Source organism: Cetorhinus maximus, chromosome 5 (genome assembly GCF_964194155.1).
Source record: "Cetorhinus maximus chromosome 5, sCetMax3.hap1.1, whole genome shotgun sequence".
Lineage (NCBI taxonomy): Eukaryota > Metazoa > Chordata > Chondrichthyes > Lamniformes > Cetorhinidae > Cetorhinus > Cetorhinus maximus.
This window is the reverse complement of record NC_135883.1, coordinates 40,484,033-40,501,716: the sequence shown is the minus strand read 5'-3', so window position 1 is coordinate 40,501,716 and position 17,684 is coordinate 40,484,033. Positions and strand designations below refer to the sequence as shown.

The 17,684-nt window shown below is 41.1% G+C and overlaps 1 protein-coding gene across 2 annotated transcripts; it reads right to left on the bottom strand.

Moving 5' to 3' along the window:
• Positions 1 to 4,415: 4,415 nt before the first annotated feature.
• On the bottom strand, positions 4,416 to 17,488 carry bag2 (BCL2 associated athanogene 2). Of its 2 annotated transcripts, XM_078541790.1 has the most exons (4): positions 17,290 to 17,488; positions 13,879 to 13,988; positions 7,038 to 7,479; positions 5,960 to 6,078 (listed from the first exon to the last, which is right to left on the bottom strand). In XM_078541790.1, the coding sequence occupies exons 1-3, from the start codon at positions 17,409 to 17,411 to the stop codon at positions 7,085 to 7,087; spliced, it is 627 nt and encodes a 208-aa protein (XP_078397916.1). In that variant the 5' UTR covers positions 17,412 to 17,488; the 3' UTR covers positions 5,960 to 6,078; positions 7,038 to 7,084. The 2 variants fall into 2 exon arrangements, with proteins under 2 accessions (XP_078397915.1, XP_078397916.1); XM_078541789.1 differs by having other exon boundaries at positions 4,416 to 7,479.
• Between the last annotated feature and the right edge of the window lie 196 nt (positions 17,489 to 17,684).

Below are 17,684 nucleotides of genomic sequence, written 5' to 3'. Positions count from 1 at the left end.
CATTATAACACTCCTTTATATATTTAAAAAACACTCATCTCACCCTGGGTCTTCCACCAATCACCCTAAATCTGTCGCTTCTGGTTACTAGCCCTTCAAATCTGACATTCCAGTGCATTCTTTCGGGCGAGACGTTAAACTGAGGTCCCATCTGCCTGTTCAGGTGGATATAAAAGATCCCATGGCAGAATTTCGAAGAAGAGCAGGAGAGTTATCCCCAATGTCCTGGCCAATATCTATTCCTCAATCATCATCACAAAAAACAGATTGCCTGGCCATTATTATGCTGTTAACCACATTCATTTAAAAAAAAATGTTGGCAGAATACAGATGTTGGTCTGTGATGCTGGCACAACCAAAGCAGAAATACATAGTGGGAAGTCAATCCTGGCATCTTTCTGGTTTGTATGCAAATGCTGTGCTTCTAGCTGATCTGCAATGGGAGCCACTGGAGCTCTCCTAAAGAGAAACATAGCACAAGGAGTGCACTCCTCCTCTCAGGATCTGATCCAGCAGCTAATCCTCTGTTGGGACTTCAGCAATGATTTTCTGATCTCTTGCTCCCAGCAAGGACCCTTCCTGTCGAAAGTGTCTATTGGAACTTGTAGGGAAATGAAGTGCCTCTGATTTTTTTAGTCATTTCCATTAACGGCCATATTGGGTGCTAGCATGCAGACAGGAAGCATGACATCCCTGAAATACTCTACCAGTTTAACTCCTAATAAAAGCCAAAATGGCCTTTAATTCTGGTTTTAAAATAGACTGTCTCCACACGTTCAGCATACTTTCTAAGCTGGGTAGAGTTTGGTAAATATGAATAAAATCCCAGTAAATGAAACAAAACATGGAACAAAATTGCTGCTGTATATATTTTGCTAACTAAATCTAGTTATAAAAGCACTGTATATCACATTGGTTTAAATTTTCTGAAGCTTTGGGTTCCCAGTTTTGATGTACTGCCATGGGATCAGGTATAGTTATGCTCTGCTTTCGCAAAGGGAGAACTTCAATAGCGTTTTCAGAATGAGTTGCTCCACCTGCATTGGAGCCAATTCACTTTGACAACATGATTATACTGATGTGATTGTTCAAACATGTATGGATTGACTTTACACCTTTCCTCTGTGATGCATATCAATATCTCCCAACATATCAGTCATGGGAAATTTGTTATTGGCTTTATATTTTCAGGTGTGTAATCAATCCATTTTTTGTGGTCAGCTGTAGCTGGCAACATGATTTATTTAATAAGTGTTCCTTATTCTTTTACTCCAATTGCTGATATGCATGTATGTGTCTGTTACATAGTGCCACACTAATCATACTACAATTTTAGCAGTTTTTTTGTCATTACTGTAATGATCTTAATAAAAAGAAAATCATGCAATTCTTTGACTTTTGAAATCTTTGCTGTTTTCGTTTGCTAAACTCATACTGGTACAGGCAGCAAGCCATTGCACATAAAGCCTGTGGTTTCTGTACTTAAAGTAAAAGTGCCTCACATCCCCACACTTTTGAGTTGCCCTGACTGTTATTCCTTACTGGCCGTTCTTCTGCCCGCTGCTAGTTTTCACTCTTCGTAAGTCACATTGACCAACCCCACCCTATTATTCTCGTGGACAGATGTCTCATTTTATGGTCCAAGACAGACTAAAGCAGTTCATCGACTATTTCTAAAACTACATTTACATTTTTCTCTCTTGTCTGCTGAACAGTTTAGATGCCAACTGACATTAACAGAATAACTTGGGAAGCAGATAGTCATTACTGCGGAAATGTTCCAGCACAGATTTGTCAGCTGAAATAAATAGATTTGTTTGTTTCATCAGTTACTGAGGGCCGGACAGAATTATAATGGCTGAACAGATGCATGTGAATTGACAGCACTTTCTCCAGAGTCAGACCAGTGCTTAACTCCACATTCGCACGAAATAAGTTTAGCACAAAATCTATGTCACAAGTGCTAAGTGTACAAGTTTAGCACTTGTGGTATGGATTTTATGCTAAATTTGCACAATAAATATGTCTTAATGGACTCTGAAGACACCACAGTGTTTCTAAACAGTAAATGCCAGGGTGGTGCTTTTTAACCTAGAGTCATGCCATGCCTGGTAACCTTTTCCTGGGGGAATGATCTGAGATCAGTCTAAATTAAAGTACAAAGACCCAAATTCTCTGCTTTTTTATTTCAAATTTTACAATTAAGTGTGTTGGTTTTGGCCCATGAAACAGGTGCAAGGGCTTACAATTGTTTGGTGCTTTGGGAGAAGGTAATTAGCCAAGTAATGTGCCATTATAACTAATTCTTAGTTAGACAGCTGCTCTGGAATTTCTCCAATGCTGCTTGGCCAGCTGGCTGCTGGAAGGCATGAAAGTCTATTAAGTCATCACTGCTTTGATCTTTCTTTGGCCTGCGCATAGCAGCTCACCAGAACAGAATGATTGAGATCAGCAAATCACTGAGGAAGGATCACTTCTTTTCTCAGAGGGAGGTCAACAAATGGGAAAGGATGACGGGTAGACTTGTTGACGGTGTGAAGAAAGGCCCCAGCTAGACGCGGGAATCTAACAGTCGGGTTTTGGTATACTGGAAGGATGGACGTGTGAATGGGTTGAAGTGTCGTCTTCAGCTGAAGCTATTTTGAGATCTTGTGAGCACCAGTGCTGCAGAGATATACCCTGTTGCCAGGACTACTAGCTAATGGCACAGCTTTAGGTTTGCCAGCTCTGGATTGATGCACTCCTGGAGGTCTCATCATTATGTTCTCACACTTCCAAGAAATCTCAGCCCACATTCCTGCCATTGTTCACCCAATATGTGTAAAATGAGGAGTTTCTGTTGCTCAACTGGATGATTTTTAACTGTCAGGCAAAGAGCCATTTATTTTCCCACCTCTAATAGGTATTTTTACAATTAAATCAATGAAAATGTTCAGTTTTTTAAAAATTCATCCCATGACTTTTCCTGTCTGCTCACAGCAGTGTCCTGGACATTGATCTTGAATTCTGCAAGGTTGACAGCCTCTAGATAAACAAAGCAACCTTACAATTTGGTATTTTGCTGGAATGAAAAAGTGAATGGAGGAAATTATTCAGTCCCTCAAGTCTACACCACCATTCAATTAAATCACTGCTGATTTTGTGCCTCCACTCTATTTACCCACCTAAGCTTCATATAGAACCAGAGAAAAGTTACAGCACAGAAAGAGGCCACTCAGCCCATCATATCTGCACCAGCTGGAAAAAAAACTAGTCGCCCATTCTAATTGCACTTTCCAGCACCTGGTCCGTAGCCTTGCAGGTTACAGCGCTTCAGGTGCTGATCCAGGTACTTTCAAATGACTGGAGGGTTTCTGCATCCACCACCAATCCAGGCAGTGAACTCCAGACACCTACCACTGGGTGAAAAAGCTTTTCCTAACATCCCCTCTAATCCTTCTACCAATCACCTGTGCCCCCTGGTAATTGACCTCTTCGCTAGGGGAAACAAGTCTTCCCTGTCTACTCTCTCCAGGTCCCTCATAATTTTGTACACCTATATCAAGTCAACCCCTCAGCTAGTTCTGTTCTATTGAAAACAACTCTAGCCTACCCAATCTTTTCTCAAAGCTACAATTTTCCAGCCCTGGCAACACGCTTGTCGATCATCTCTGTACCCTCTCCAGAGCAATTATGTCCTTCCTGTAATGTGGTGACCAAAACTACATAAAACTGCAGCTGTGGCCTAACCAGTGTTTTAGACAGTTCCAGCATTATATCCCTGTTTTTGTATTCAACATCTCGTGCAATATCTCGTACAAATATTCCATATGACTTCTTTACCACCTTATCCACCTGTCCTGCTAGCTTCAGGGACCTGTGGACATGCACTCTTAGGTGTCTCACTTCCTCTACCCCTCTCAATCTCCTCCTGTTTATTGAGTATTCCCTTGCTTTGTTTGCCCTCCCAAAATGCATTAGCTCACACTTCTCTGGATATCCCTCTTACCAAATGAGAACCTATTGATCTAAGCCCTGAAGCTTCAATTGTTCCAGCATCTACAGCTTTTTGGGAGACAGCATTCCAAATTTGACTGCCCTTTGTGTGGAAAAGGTGCTCCCTGATTTCACTCGTTTGAATTGAAAATGGATGTCTTTACTTCTAGATTTAAGACACTATAGAATTTCACTAGTTCTGAACAGGAATCAGGTAGGTTTTGTGTGATCCAAAACAGTTTTATGCTCATCATGCAAACTTCTGTATTTTTGCACACAAAACTACTCTAAACTAATTTTCAAAAGATGGTTTCTCAAAATGTAGACGTACATTCACTGTATATGAAGCAAACTGTTTCACTGTGCCAATACCAATTCTCAAATTACCCAAAGGAACTGGAGTCTGGAGGCAAACAAGGCCTTATTAATCATACCAAACATGATTTTTCTCACTTTATTCCAATTTGATAAAAGTGTGCATCATACAAGGATATCTATATGTCTTCACAGTAACAGAATTGTTTTAAAAAATAATCCTGAGAATTTAGACAGGAATGTAAAAGGTGATTTATGCAAACAACTGTAACCGTGACCTACTGCATAACAGAACGCATGTTATCATCTAGTGAACTTTATTTCCAACAATACCTATCCTAACTTTATCCTGAAACAATGGCTTTTAAATCAATTCTTTATTCCCTTTTCTTTCACACTACTTTAATCACTAGTTTTATCCTTCCAATAAACAGACTGGGACTATTTTCTCTAGGAAAGAGAAAACTGAGGGGTGGCCTAATCAAAGTCTATAAAATTGTGAAGGTTTTATTGGGCAGACATGGAGAAGATGTTTCCACTCAGTGCAGGAGACCAAAACTAGGGGCCATAAACCTAACACAGCCGCCAATAAATCCTACATGGGATTCAGGCGAAACTTCTTTATCCAAAGAGCAGTGAGAACATGGAACTCGCTATCAGAGGGAGTAGTTGAGGCAAATAGTAAAGATGCATTTAGGAGGAATCGAAGTAAGTACGTGAGTGAGAAAGGAATAAAAGGATGTGTTGATAGGTTGAGATGAAGAAGGGTGGGAGGAATCTCATGTGGAGCATAAACACAGGCACCAACCAGTTGGGCCGAATGGCTATAGGCTCTATGTCATTCTGTGCAATAATGATACCAAATAGAATTTGTCTATTTACTGTTCTTGCCAATCAATCATTTTTTGCCACCTTTTCTACCGTAGGAAGTCATATAAAATAAGCTTGGGGTAAATGTTAAAGAGTCTTATAGTTAGAACTGATATTATGGGGAAATGTGACATGAGTTGGAAAACATATTCTACTTAAAAAGTTGGCTGAACCCTCATCAAGATGCCAAACTCTGCTCAGTTGTACTGTTACATTAGCAATAAAGCTGTGACAAACAGCAAGCAAACTTATGCAGGCTATTCATTGAGATTTTACATTTTCATCAGCTTTTTAATATTTTATTCAAGAAAGGTCACAGCCTCATCATTATTTTGTCTGATCCGCAAAGTAATACACACAGCTTGTTTTTCATTTTGCATCTGCAGATTTCTAAGACTGAATATAAATCAGAAATAAAAAACCTTGCTCAAACACAGCTTTGGAACCAAAGGTAATTTGGAGACTTTCTACTTAGCAGTGAAATTAGACTTAAAGAACGCTGTTATAGAAAAGCCCTGTTCTGTTCATAGTGAGTAACTCAGGTGTACAGTAATAATTCAGCCTTGTACCTTTGGAAGAAAGTACACATAATTTTCGCTTAGTTGAAGAAATGCTAGTGCAACATTCACCCTCCATTTCAGTCAGTAAATAACTACTGTGCTTAAAATTTTTGAGACAAAAAGTTAAACAGAATGGGGCAGAGTTTCCAATCAGTCATATTTTTTTATTCGTCCAAAATCAATCAAACCTATGCAAAAGATCAAGGAATCTCGAATGCAAATCAGTGCCAATTGAGTTTCCACTATCTTTTGCACTATATTAAAAATCATTGCTCTTGAAGCCAACCACACCCCAAATCCAACTTATCACCAGGGAGCATTTTGATTAATTGTGTCCATTTAGGGGCCTCCAACAAACCTTTTAAAATTAAACAGTTTTTTTTAGTTGCAAGAATGCTGATAGGAACGCTTTAAACATTTTTAAATATTAAAATAATACTAAGAAACTGAATGTACTGCTTTACAGTGCACCAATAAAACTAGTAATTGTTTGTGTATGGTTTTTTAATGTCACTTCAGTTTTTTTAAATTGGGTTACTCAGAGGTGACGGATTCTGGTTAAAATACTTACGTTTTTGTGATGAATGTGCTTTCAGTTGTAGTAATAAAACTACCTGTTTTAATCGCTTTAAATATATCAAGGAATATTTTTTAATACAAGGGAAACCAAACAATTACATTCTAAAACGCTGCCCAACTGAACTGGTTTGTGGGAGATTTCATGTTTGGGAGTATGCAAATTAGTTTGAAAACTTGAAGCATAACTTCACTTTGGTAAACTAGCACCATTTTGAAGGCAATTTGCAGATTGTTGAATGCGGAAACGGTATAAAAGCAGAAACTCTACCCCAAAGTGTTAGATGTGTTTCCAGCAGACTTTTACGTTGTGGGAGGATGCCCCAAGTACAGCACAGGCAGTAACACAATTGGCTGCATGTAGTGACACCACAATTCCCAGCTGGATTGGAAATGGTGGCTAAAACCTTCCGTCAATCACGCCTGGAGACTGCACTGCCGTTAGTGACTGGGATTGATTTCATGTCTATAATTTGTATTAGGTAACTATCCTCCATTCACTGCATTTTTCAAGAGATGTAACCCTGCGTTTATCAGGGAACTTTGCTGTAGTTTTGGTCATGAGTTCTATTTGCTGTAGTTTGTAGTGACTCATTTTAAATAGATTCTGTAGACTGTTTGCTGTAGTATACTATTTAAATAGACAGTTTGCTGGGTAAAATATACTGTTTGTTGTGAGTCCTTCCACAAGTCCCATCCCACCTCCAACTCATTGACTGACACTTTGGTGTAAATACTCACTTTGTTAAATATATTTTGTTCGTTGAGTAGCACAGGCATGGAGTGTTTCAGTAGATATGATTGTAGTTACCAGGCTTTGCTTTCTGCTGGTCCAAGAGGGTGATTGATCTGTCAGCATTGGAAACATTTCTAATCAGCCTTTCCAGCCTGTTTTTGATTTTCTTCTGATCTTCCAATGCACAGCCTACGATGATGGATTGAAATTTCTGGTCAATCGGGCCCTGAGGCGCCTCAGAGGAGCAGGCATTGTAGAGAGCTGTCAAACGGTTCTTGGTGCTTCCTAAATCCTGCAGGACCTTGTTGACCACCTCATCAATCAACATCGTGGCTTTGCTGAGGGCCTCCTCCTGCTGAAGGTTCCGGATCGTCTCCACGGAAACTGCCACAGTCAGGGTTCGGCCAATGAGGTGATTGGCTGTTAAATTGAGTTCTTCCCGCTCCCCTATGTAAAGATTGGAATAAACTGAGCAACAAAAACACTATAAAATTATAACTCATGCTTCCATCTGTGTTCATATCTACACATAGGTACTAAAGATCATGATTCACCCACTGTCAAAAAAAAGAGGGAGAAACAACATCTGCAAATTAAACTGATCAAACATAACTCATTCCTTTAATTATTATTGTAGTTTTCAATCTTTGATCCATGACACACAACAAAATGTAGTCGTTTACAGCACTGAAACTGGCCATTTAGCCCATTGTGTCTATGCCGGCTGTTTACTAGAACAATCCAAAATTAATTCCACCCCTCTGCTCTCTCCCTCTGTTTCAAACAAGTATTTATAAATATTGATCCAATTCTCCCTTAAGAGATACAGTTGTCTCTATCTCGGCCATTCCCTGTGGCGTTTCGAATGTGTGGTTTCACTCATACTTGATTAAAAACAAGAAGTTTCATTTATACAGTGAAATGTCTCAAAGCACTTCACAGGTGCGTAATTAGACAAAAATTGACACTGAATCAAAGGAGGAGATATATATAGGACAGGTTGTCGAAAGTTTGGTCAAAGAGGTAAGCTTTAAAGAGTGTCTTAAAGGGAGGAGAGAGAGGTGAAGAGGCCAAGGGGTTTAGGGAGGGAAATCCAGAGATTAGGGCCAAGACAATTTACAACATCTGGATGATGTTAATGGTAATTAAGTCTATGAGCTATGAATGTGGGCATTTTGTAAGCTGTGGAATGCCCACACTTAACCTCTCCACCTGTCATTCCTCCTTTAAGATGCTCCTTAAAAACTTACCACCTTTGACAAAGTTTTTGATCACCTATCCCCTTCTTGGGCTCGGTGTCAATTTGTGTCTGATTATGTTCCTGTGAAGCACCTTGGGATGGTTTACTATGTTAACAGTGCTACGTATCAATTAAACAATCAGGGATGCTTCCATAAATATAAATGTTTTGACTGTTAAAATGATAGGAGTAAAATCGATATTGATATACTTAGTGCGTATACTTACCTTTTCCAATTAAGTCTGTACATGCTGCAGTTGACAGATCGATCCTGAATCACTTTATCTGACTCAGTTCCACATCTTATCTTTTACCTGCTTCTCTCTCCACACAGGCTACTGATGTTGTGTTGTATCCTCTTCACCTGAGCCCCCACTCTTCTGCTACCTTGCTCTCATTTTTGAGTTCCAATTCATTAATATAGAGGAAGACAGTTTAGTCCCATAATGCTGCTGAAATGGTCTGTAGGAACATGGGAACTGCTAAACTAGAAAAGGTCAAGGCCCACCTAATTCGCCTCCCCCTGCTGTCCTGGTAGTCACACGATCCAACAATTATGGAGTTGTTGACTAATCATAGAAATCAACCTCTATCAATGAGTTTAAAACAGCCCAGACATGAGGTGAGGAAAATCCCTGGTGGTGGACCCATTTGACAACCAGAGGTCCAAAGTCAAACCAAATTCTAAATCTCAAAATGTCACTTAAGCAACGTAATTAATTTTTGCAATCACTTTATCTGACTTCTGACCTGCTTCTCTCCTACACCATGTTGTTTTGTATCTCCTTGCCTGAGTCCCCACTGTGCCTCTGTGTAAATTACCCCTCTCCCACCTTCAGTCTCAGATCAGAATGATACTGGGGTTAAAAGGGTTCGGCTATGGAGACAGGTTACATCGACCAAGCTTGTGTGCCCTTGAGTATAGAATTAAGGGGCTACCTTATTCAGATGATGAAGGTGATTGAAGGATTTGAGAGGTTGGATATGGGGAAACTGTTTCCTCTGATGGGGTGAGTCCAGGGCAAAAGGGGTATGACCTTAAAATTTGGGCCAGGCTGTTCAGGCGTGATGTCAGGAAGTACTTCTTCACACAAAGGACAGTGGAAATCTTCTCCTCTCTGGTAAAACTGTTGAGACTGGGGGTCAATTGAAAATTTTATCACTGCGAGTCATCATTTTTTATTAGATAAGCATTAAATTAAGGATTACGCAACTAGGCAGGTAGATGGAGTTCAAATACAGACCCAAGGGGCTGAACGGCCTACTCCTGTTCCTATGTTCCTTCCTACGTTCCTTAAAATAACTCCCTAATGAAAAATGGTTAGGTAAGTACAAACAAAATAAGGAGGAAGCAGTGCCACTTTGTAAGCCTTCAGGTGTAGTATTAAATTCACAGTGGAAACAGGCTATTCGGCCCAAATGGTCCATGATGGTGTTTATGCTCCTCACGAGCCTCCTCCCGCCCTATCAGAATATTTCTCTGTTCCTTTATCCCTCATGCTCCCCCTTAAATGTATCTAAGCTATTCGCCTCAACTACTCTGACTGAGTTCCACATTCTCACCACTCTTTTGTGCCTGTAATAACGGGAATGATATCCTTGAAAAGCCATTTAATTTCTCTGCACGTAAGAACTCATGGGAAATCCTGCCCCCTGGTGTCCGATTTTATATTGAATTGTCAGCTTTTAACTTAATTTATTCGATAAATATTGATGAAATTGTGAGAGAACTGAATTTTAGTTACAATAGCCAATCTTCAATTTACATGGTCAAGTTTTGAGAAAAATAATATTTCAAAAATATGAAGTGGTGCAAAAGTCTTTGCATTCATTCTCTGGGAAATGTGGGTTTCCTGAGGAGACTGGGAATGGTATCTGATGCACAATTAGGAAACGGTGCAGAAGAGAGCATGGAAGCAGCAAAGAACGACGGCAAAAGAATAATTTTGTTATTCAAATCTTAAACTTTTGTTTCTTTCACAGCAGCTACTGTTGTGAATAAAGTACAATTTATACGTACACAAATTTTTAAAGATGGCAGGACAAGTTTAGAAGATTGCCGAAAAAGCATATGGGATACTTGCATTGTAAATAGGGGCATAGAGTATAAGAGCAAACAGGTTATGCTTCTTCATTAGCCTCTATTATTCAAGGATCACTGAACCGCAGCTTATGCCACGATTTTACTAGGGGGCTGAGCAAGGAAGTAGGCCCAAGTCTATTGCAGCCGCAGCGGGGATCAAGCCCCACACTGTTGGCATTATTCTCGACCACGTGCTAACCATTTAGCCAACTGAGTTAATCAGCCTACAAGGTTATGCTGAACCTTTATCAAATACTGCGCACCACACTTTAGAAAGGACGTCAAGGTCTTAGCAAGGTTGCAGAAGAGATTCACGAGAATGATTGCAGGGAAGGGGGTCGGGGGGGGCTTCAGCTTTGTGGAGAAACGATGGAAGCTGGGCTTGTCTTCCTTAGGGCAGGGGGAGGTTAAGTGGAGATTTAATAGGAGTGTTCAAAATTATAATAGGTTTTGATCAAGAAAATAGAGAGAAACTAGCAGGAGGATCAGTAACGAGGGGGTCATAGATTTAAGGGAATTGGCAAAAGATCCAGAGGCAAGATGAGGAAAATTATCTTTATGCAGTGAGTAATGATCTAGAATGCACTGCCTGAAAGAATATTGGTTCAATAATAACTTTCAAAAGACGACTGGAGGGAATACTTGAAGGGGTGAATTTGCAGGGTTACAGAGAATGAGCAGAGGGCTGGGACTACTTGGATAGCTCTTTAAAATAACCAGAACAGGCACAATGCACTGAAAGGCCTCCTTCTGTAAATCATTCATATGTTTTAATGATAAGTTTGGGAGAATAAAATTATTAATAGCAAATATGCATTGAAATGATGTGGCTATCAACAGTCAGAGTCTGAATTTTAAGGGATTTAAAAGAATGTTTAATAAAAGCTAGGCTTTGTTTATCTTCTGAAGGGGAAAATCATGAACAAGTCCAGAGAAAAGGGATGCTGAAGACAACTGCTTTCCTCTCAAATGTTAGTGTGGCTCAGTGGGCAGCTCGTTCACCTTTGAGTCAGGCGGTTGTGGGTTCAAAGACCTACTTTAGGACCTGAATACATAATTTAGGCTGATACTCCAATCCAGGACTGAGGGAGTGCTGTCTTACTGAAAGTACTAAGCTGAGTTGCTGTGTTTGCTTTGATTCTCATTCACACTATTTGAAGAACAGCAGAAGATCCTAGCCCATGGTCTTCCCTCAACCAACACTATCAAACTACTTTAGCCAACAGCAGGCTGACTGGCTAAAGCCAATCAAACAAGCTTATTAAGCTTCTTTTGTTAATTGTCATACAATGTTGTGACGGCTTTGACCCAGAAGCTGGGTGGTAAGGAAAATTTGTAATTTCTTTAAACTGTCTGTGGAACCTGTAACTGTTTTTAAGAATGTTTGAAGAGGATTTTGCATTAATTGTTAGGGAATCAATTGCAATTTTCTTGAAAAATAATAAATATTGGCCCATGTGACTTGCCAACCCTTGATCTGGAAGCAGTGCCAACAGAAAGGAAGTTAAGATACAGAAACTGTGTAGGCAGAGACCAAGAAGGGCTGCAGCAGGTGAAGAACAGAGAAGGCACACTTACAAGAAGCTGCGCATGTAATGCAGTTTAAAAGGACTGAAAGCTGAAGACAGGATTAGAACAGAGGTTGTGAATTGGAAAATTCTACAGCTATACTTCAGTTTTGCCAGGGCCGACCAGGCAGTTTACTAAAGGAGTCAGATAAAGGAGTCCCTGGGGAATCTGTGCCATCAAGAATATTGTGAATCTATCTAAGGAGGTTCTGCAGGAGTGTGCAATTTGTGTGATGACTGTTTCTGGGGGACTTGGATGGAATGGAGCCACTGTTTCAAGTGACTTGAGAATTAAATCCATTGAGAAAGAAAAGTGAGAGATCCTATGTTCCGGAGGATGAGTTGGAAAGACTGTGAGATTGCATGTGTTGCCATATTTGTGCAGGAAGTGATAGAAATGCTTGTAATCTCCTGAGATAGTTTGTGTTGTATCTGCTATTCCCTCTGTAATTTATAATTCATACCAACCTTAATTTGCCAGTTAATTCATGTTTATTTTACATGGATTTTGATTCGTGCTAAAGTAAAAGGTACAAAAGGTGAAATCGTGTTGGTAATTTCTTCATTTGGGGGTCATTTGGTTATTTTGGTTTACGGGTTTCCCCACGGGGATTGTAACAACAGTCAGGGCTTGAGTCCGGGACTGAACACAGAGATTGTAAAACAGGTTCACTGGAATTTTCCAGCATTTAAACAAACAAGATTTCAAGTTTGTTTTTGTTACCCATGTTGATTTCCCAATAAAGTATATCTTTGAGGCTTGTTGAGAAAGACAATCTGACTCTCAGAGACATGAAACAGATCTGAAAAGATGATTTACAGGCTGCAGCAGAGCATGCGTGAATTAACATAAGACCAGGACCTATGAGGGCAGGACCCTGGTAGAATTTGCTAGGCACCTGGGACACAAGGAAGAAAGGACCAGTTCTGTTAGTGACTGAGTACTACTGGCCAGAATTGAAAAAGAAATAGAACTACGAAAGATTGACTTAGAGAGAGAGAGAGAGATTGGCAAGAAAGGAAAGAGATAAGCAAAGAGATAGGGAAAGAAAGAGAGAGAGAGAGAGAGAGATGAAAAAACTCAAAATAGAATGGAGCATGAGTTCTGATTATGCAAATTTGAGTTGAAGAGGAGAAGTGAGGCTACCTTAGAGGGAACTCTTAATTTTAATTTGGCGAAGAACTTTTGAAGGTGGAAAAGAACTTTGATAACCTTAGAGAGATGATATTGGTGGAGGAATCCAAAAATGTCCCTCTAGGGTTAAGGTCTCACCTGGGAGACCACAAAGTTCGTAAAATAAGGGAAGCCTCGGTAATGGCAGATGATTATGAGTTAACTCATTAAATGATTAATAACAACCCCACTTTGGATCCTTCCCGAGAAACTGGAATGAGAGGAAGGCCGCTGGTGAGCAGAGATCAGGCCCTGCTGAGAAAGGTGGAAAGGGGAATCTTCTCAGGTTAGTGGAAGTGAAGGTTTGGTGGGCAGGTTTAGTTCAAGGGGACCGGCGACATGCTACTTTTGTCATTAAAAAGGGCATGTGAAGGCTGAATGCTGAAAGTTAGAAACCAAGCCTGTTGAATTTGTCCAGTCAAGGGGTGTTCCCCCAGATGATAACGTCCAAGCCAATAAAGTTCACAACAGGCAGGAAGTCTCCATCTTATTCACTGAGAGAATGAATCGGAGGAGGGAAAGCTATAGAGATTTTTTGCTCAAAGATAAAGAGACCCCAATTTCACCCGGTGAGGCAAGCAAATCAATTATTATCCTTGGAGAAACAGGAACAGCAGTCACCGATGTTGGCAGATGACACAAAGCTCTTTCCAAAAGGTTTGCTGAATAAAAAGATATTGATTCCAACTCTTTCTTTTACCCCCGGAACCCCCTCAGATGCAAAATTCCACACGATCTTTTCAGTTCGCATTTCAAGCAACAAAACAGGGCAAGGACTCACCGTCGCTGATATGCTTCATGTCCTGGCTGTTCTGCACACTTTGGATCAACTCCAATAGGGTCTCCTTCTCTTGCTCCATTGAAGCTGCTGCTTCCCGCAAAGCTTCTACCCTAAAATAAAAACATTAATATTTCTATGTGCAATGGAGTGAGAGAGTGTGACATGGATGGACAGCAGGGTTACCAACTCTCCAGGATTGGCCTGGAGCCTCCAGGAATTGAAGATTAATCTCCAGGACACTGCTGTGTGCAGCCCTGAGAAAAATTATCAGGATATTAAAAAAGATTGTGGGTTTTTTGTCATTTTCTTTGAACATTTCTCCTTACCAGATATAAAAATATTGAAAATGGGGGAAAAAAGGTTGTTTGGCTAACAGCCAAGCATCATCCAATTGGGTAAGGAGTCTTTTTGCTTTTCAATTGGCCTGGGAAGGCAGTACGTCACAAGGGTGGAAATGTTGGCTGACTAATGACTGGAGTGTGGGGCAAAGTCATGTGATGAAGCCTCCAGGACTAGATTTAATCACAGTTGGCAACCCCAATAGAAAGGAGAAAGTCAATGGCTCTAATAATGTGTTGTTTGTACATCATCCTCCTGAACGATCACCTCATAGAATCATAAAGCACAGGAGGAGGCCATTTGGCTCATTGTGCCTCTGCTTACTCCTTGAAAGAATTATCCAATTAGTCCCATTACCACAGCTCTTTCCCCTCAATCCTGCATCTTCTTCCCTTTCAAATATTTACCCAATTCCTTTTTGAAAGTTACGATTGAACCTGCCTCCACCGCCCTTTCAGGCAGAGCATTCAAGATACAGCAACTCGCTGCACCAAAAAATTCTTCTCATCTCGTCTCTAATCTTTTTACTAATTATCTTAAATCTGTGTCGTCTGGTTACTGACCCTCCTGCTCGTTTCTCCACGTCCACTCCATCAAAAGCCTCCATCACTCTGGCCACCTCTACTAAATTTCCCCTTAGCCTTCTCTCTGCGAGGGAAAACAATCCCAGCTCCTCTGGTCTCTGCATTTGAACTCATACAGATTCTTCAATCCATAACAAAACCATTGATAAAAATAAATGTTATTGCAAGCTGATCAAATCAATTGATTCAAATAAATTTTCCACCAATTTATGTTGCAGCCTGCTGCTTACAGACATTCTACATGTTGTATCTTTTCGCATGGATTTGACCGAGGTCAGGGTAGCAGGACTTTGATATGGCAGCCCTGTCTGCTGTGTCTGATAAGATTGACCTTCCCTTTTGCCTCAATAGCCTACCGTAAAGGAAAATGTACAATTCTGTGTGGAGGCAATAAATGGTAGTGACACGGAAATTCTCTCTGGTGTGTGTCTGGGACATCTGATGGAAGGTGGCAGCTTGCTAACACAGCGGGTGTAATAAGTTTTGGCATGTGTCTAGACAACAACTTGCATCAGTTATTAGACTGTGCATACTTTACACAAGCAAATTGAAATGTTAATTGAAATATAACTTTACATTGATGCCAATGTAAAGTTAGAAAGAAAGAACTTTGCATTTATGTCATGCCTTTCATGACCTTAAGACCTCCCAAAGCTACAAAACTGGCAATGAAGTTCTTTTTGCAACTGAAACTGTTATAATGTATGGAATGTAACAATAACCAGGATGTATAGTGGGAGTCATTTGGAACAATGACTCAGAATAAATAGCTATTGGGTTTACATTAATAAATAATAATTTGCATCCACGCATCAAAATGGGTCTTCAAGTTTTGACAGTTAAAAACTTGCAGTATATACTGTAGTGTCCTAGGCCCAACTATCTTCAGCCGCTTCATCAATGACCTTCCTTCCATCATAAGGTCAGAAGTGGGGATGTTCGCTGATGATTGCACAATGTTCAACACTACTTGCAACTCTTCAGACACTGTAACAGTCCATGTCCAAATGCAGCAAGACCTGGACAATATCCAGGCTTGGGCTGACAATTGGCAAGTAACATTCGCACATTCACACAAGTGTCAGGCAATGACCATCTGCAACAAGAGAGAATCTAACCATTGCCCCATGACATTCAATGGCATTACCATCGCTGAATCCCCTCACTATCAACATTCTGAGGGTTACAATTGACCAGAAACTGAACTGGACTAGCCATATAAATACTGTGGCTACAACAGCAGGTCAGAGGCTGGGAATTCTGCAGCAAGTAACTCACCTCCTGACTCCCCAAAGCCTGTCCACCCATCTACAAGACACAAGTCAGGAAAGTGATGGAATATTCTCCACTTGCCTGGATGAGTGCAACTCCAGCAACACTCAAGAAGCCCAACACCGTCCAGAACAAAGCAGCCCGCTTGATTGGCACCTCTTCGAAAGACATTCACTCCCTCCACCACAGAAACACTGTAGCAGCAGTGTGCATCATCTACAAGATGCACTGCAGAAACTCACCAAGGCCCCTTAAGCAGCACCTCCTAAACCGACGACCACTACCATCTGGAAGGACAAGGGCAGCAGACACATGGGAACACTACCACCTGGAAGTTCCCCTCCAAGTCACTCACCATCCTGACTTGGAAATATATCACGGTTCCTTCACTGTGGCTGGGTCAAAATCCTGGAACTCCCTTCCTAACAGCACTGTGGGTGTACCTACACCACATGGACTGCAGCGGTTCAAGAAGGCAGCTCACCACCACCTTCTCAAGGGCAATTAGGGATGGGCAATAAACGCTGGCCCGGCCAGCGAAGCCCACATCCTGTGAATGAAATTTTTAAAAAGTTCACACTTAGTGTCAATTCATTTGTGTGTACATTCTACAGGAGTTATTTTGTCAATTATCTTAATTCTGTGCCCTTTGATAACAGACCCACCCTCCTGCCAGTTTTACCCTATCCACACTCCCCATGGTTTCGAACACCCCTATTAGATCTTGCCCCAATCTTCTCTGCCACACAGGGAGATAGAACGCGGCTGTTCAGATCAGGGTTTGACAAGGGGGGAGGGCGGCAGGACAAAAAATCACTGCTTGTTGCAAGATGAGAATATGCACTGAATATTAAAAAGAGGTGAACTGTTAAGGTGCACTGAGTGAGAGTAGGAAGTCTGGATTGTTTAGATTTGCCAGCTCCTCAGTGATAGGGCAAGAGAGAGCCAAAGGAGAAAAACAAAACCCCCCAGAAAATCTCGTCTAAAAATAGAAAGGCAGAAGACTATTCCATTCGCTAAAAACCTATCCTGGCCTCCGGGGCTATTTTTAGGATTCCTGACAATGGGGCAAAAGGAACAGATCTAGAATATAACCCATGGCAATAATTGTCATTTTAAAAAAAAAAGCACAGGCACGAGGAAAGGAGTCCGCTGTTTAACTTGTGTCTTTTTGTTTCTATATCAGCCGCTTGAAGGGACGTGGCTGGTGTCCTACCTCAGCTCTAAGTTGTCGAGAGTTTCCAGTAATCGCCCCGATCGGTCTGCCATAGACACAGAGCGAAGGAACTTGTTCTCTGCCTCGCTGCCCTTGACCTGATTGACCTTAATTTGGGCCATGCTGTTGAGAAGCTGCTGTCTTGTTTTAACTTTCTCTCTCTCTGCCCTCCGCTGCCTCAATTCCTCCTTCTCTGGGGCACTTGCTGCAGGATCTGTTCCTCACCCTACAGGAGATGAAGATTTCCAAATAGGGTGAGGAACACACCCCCCCACTGCCCCGACCTCCCTGCCCAGGGGCCAACCCTTCTGCTCAGGGGAAAGAAAGATCCTGAGCAAAGCCAAACAGGGCTCAGAAACAGCCTCCTGCTTGGGTTTGTTCCTGTCTGGCTTCTG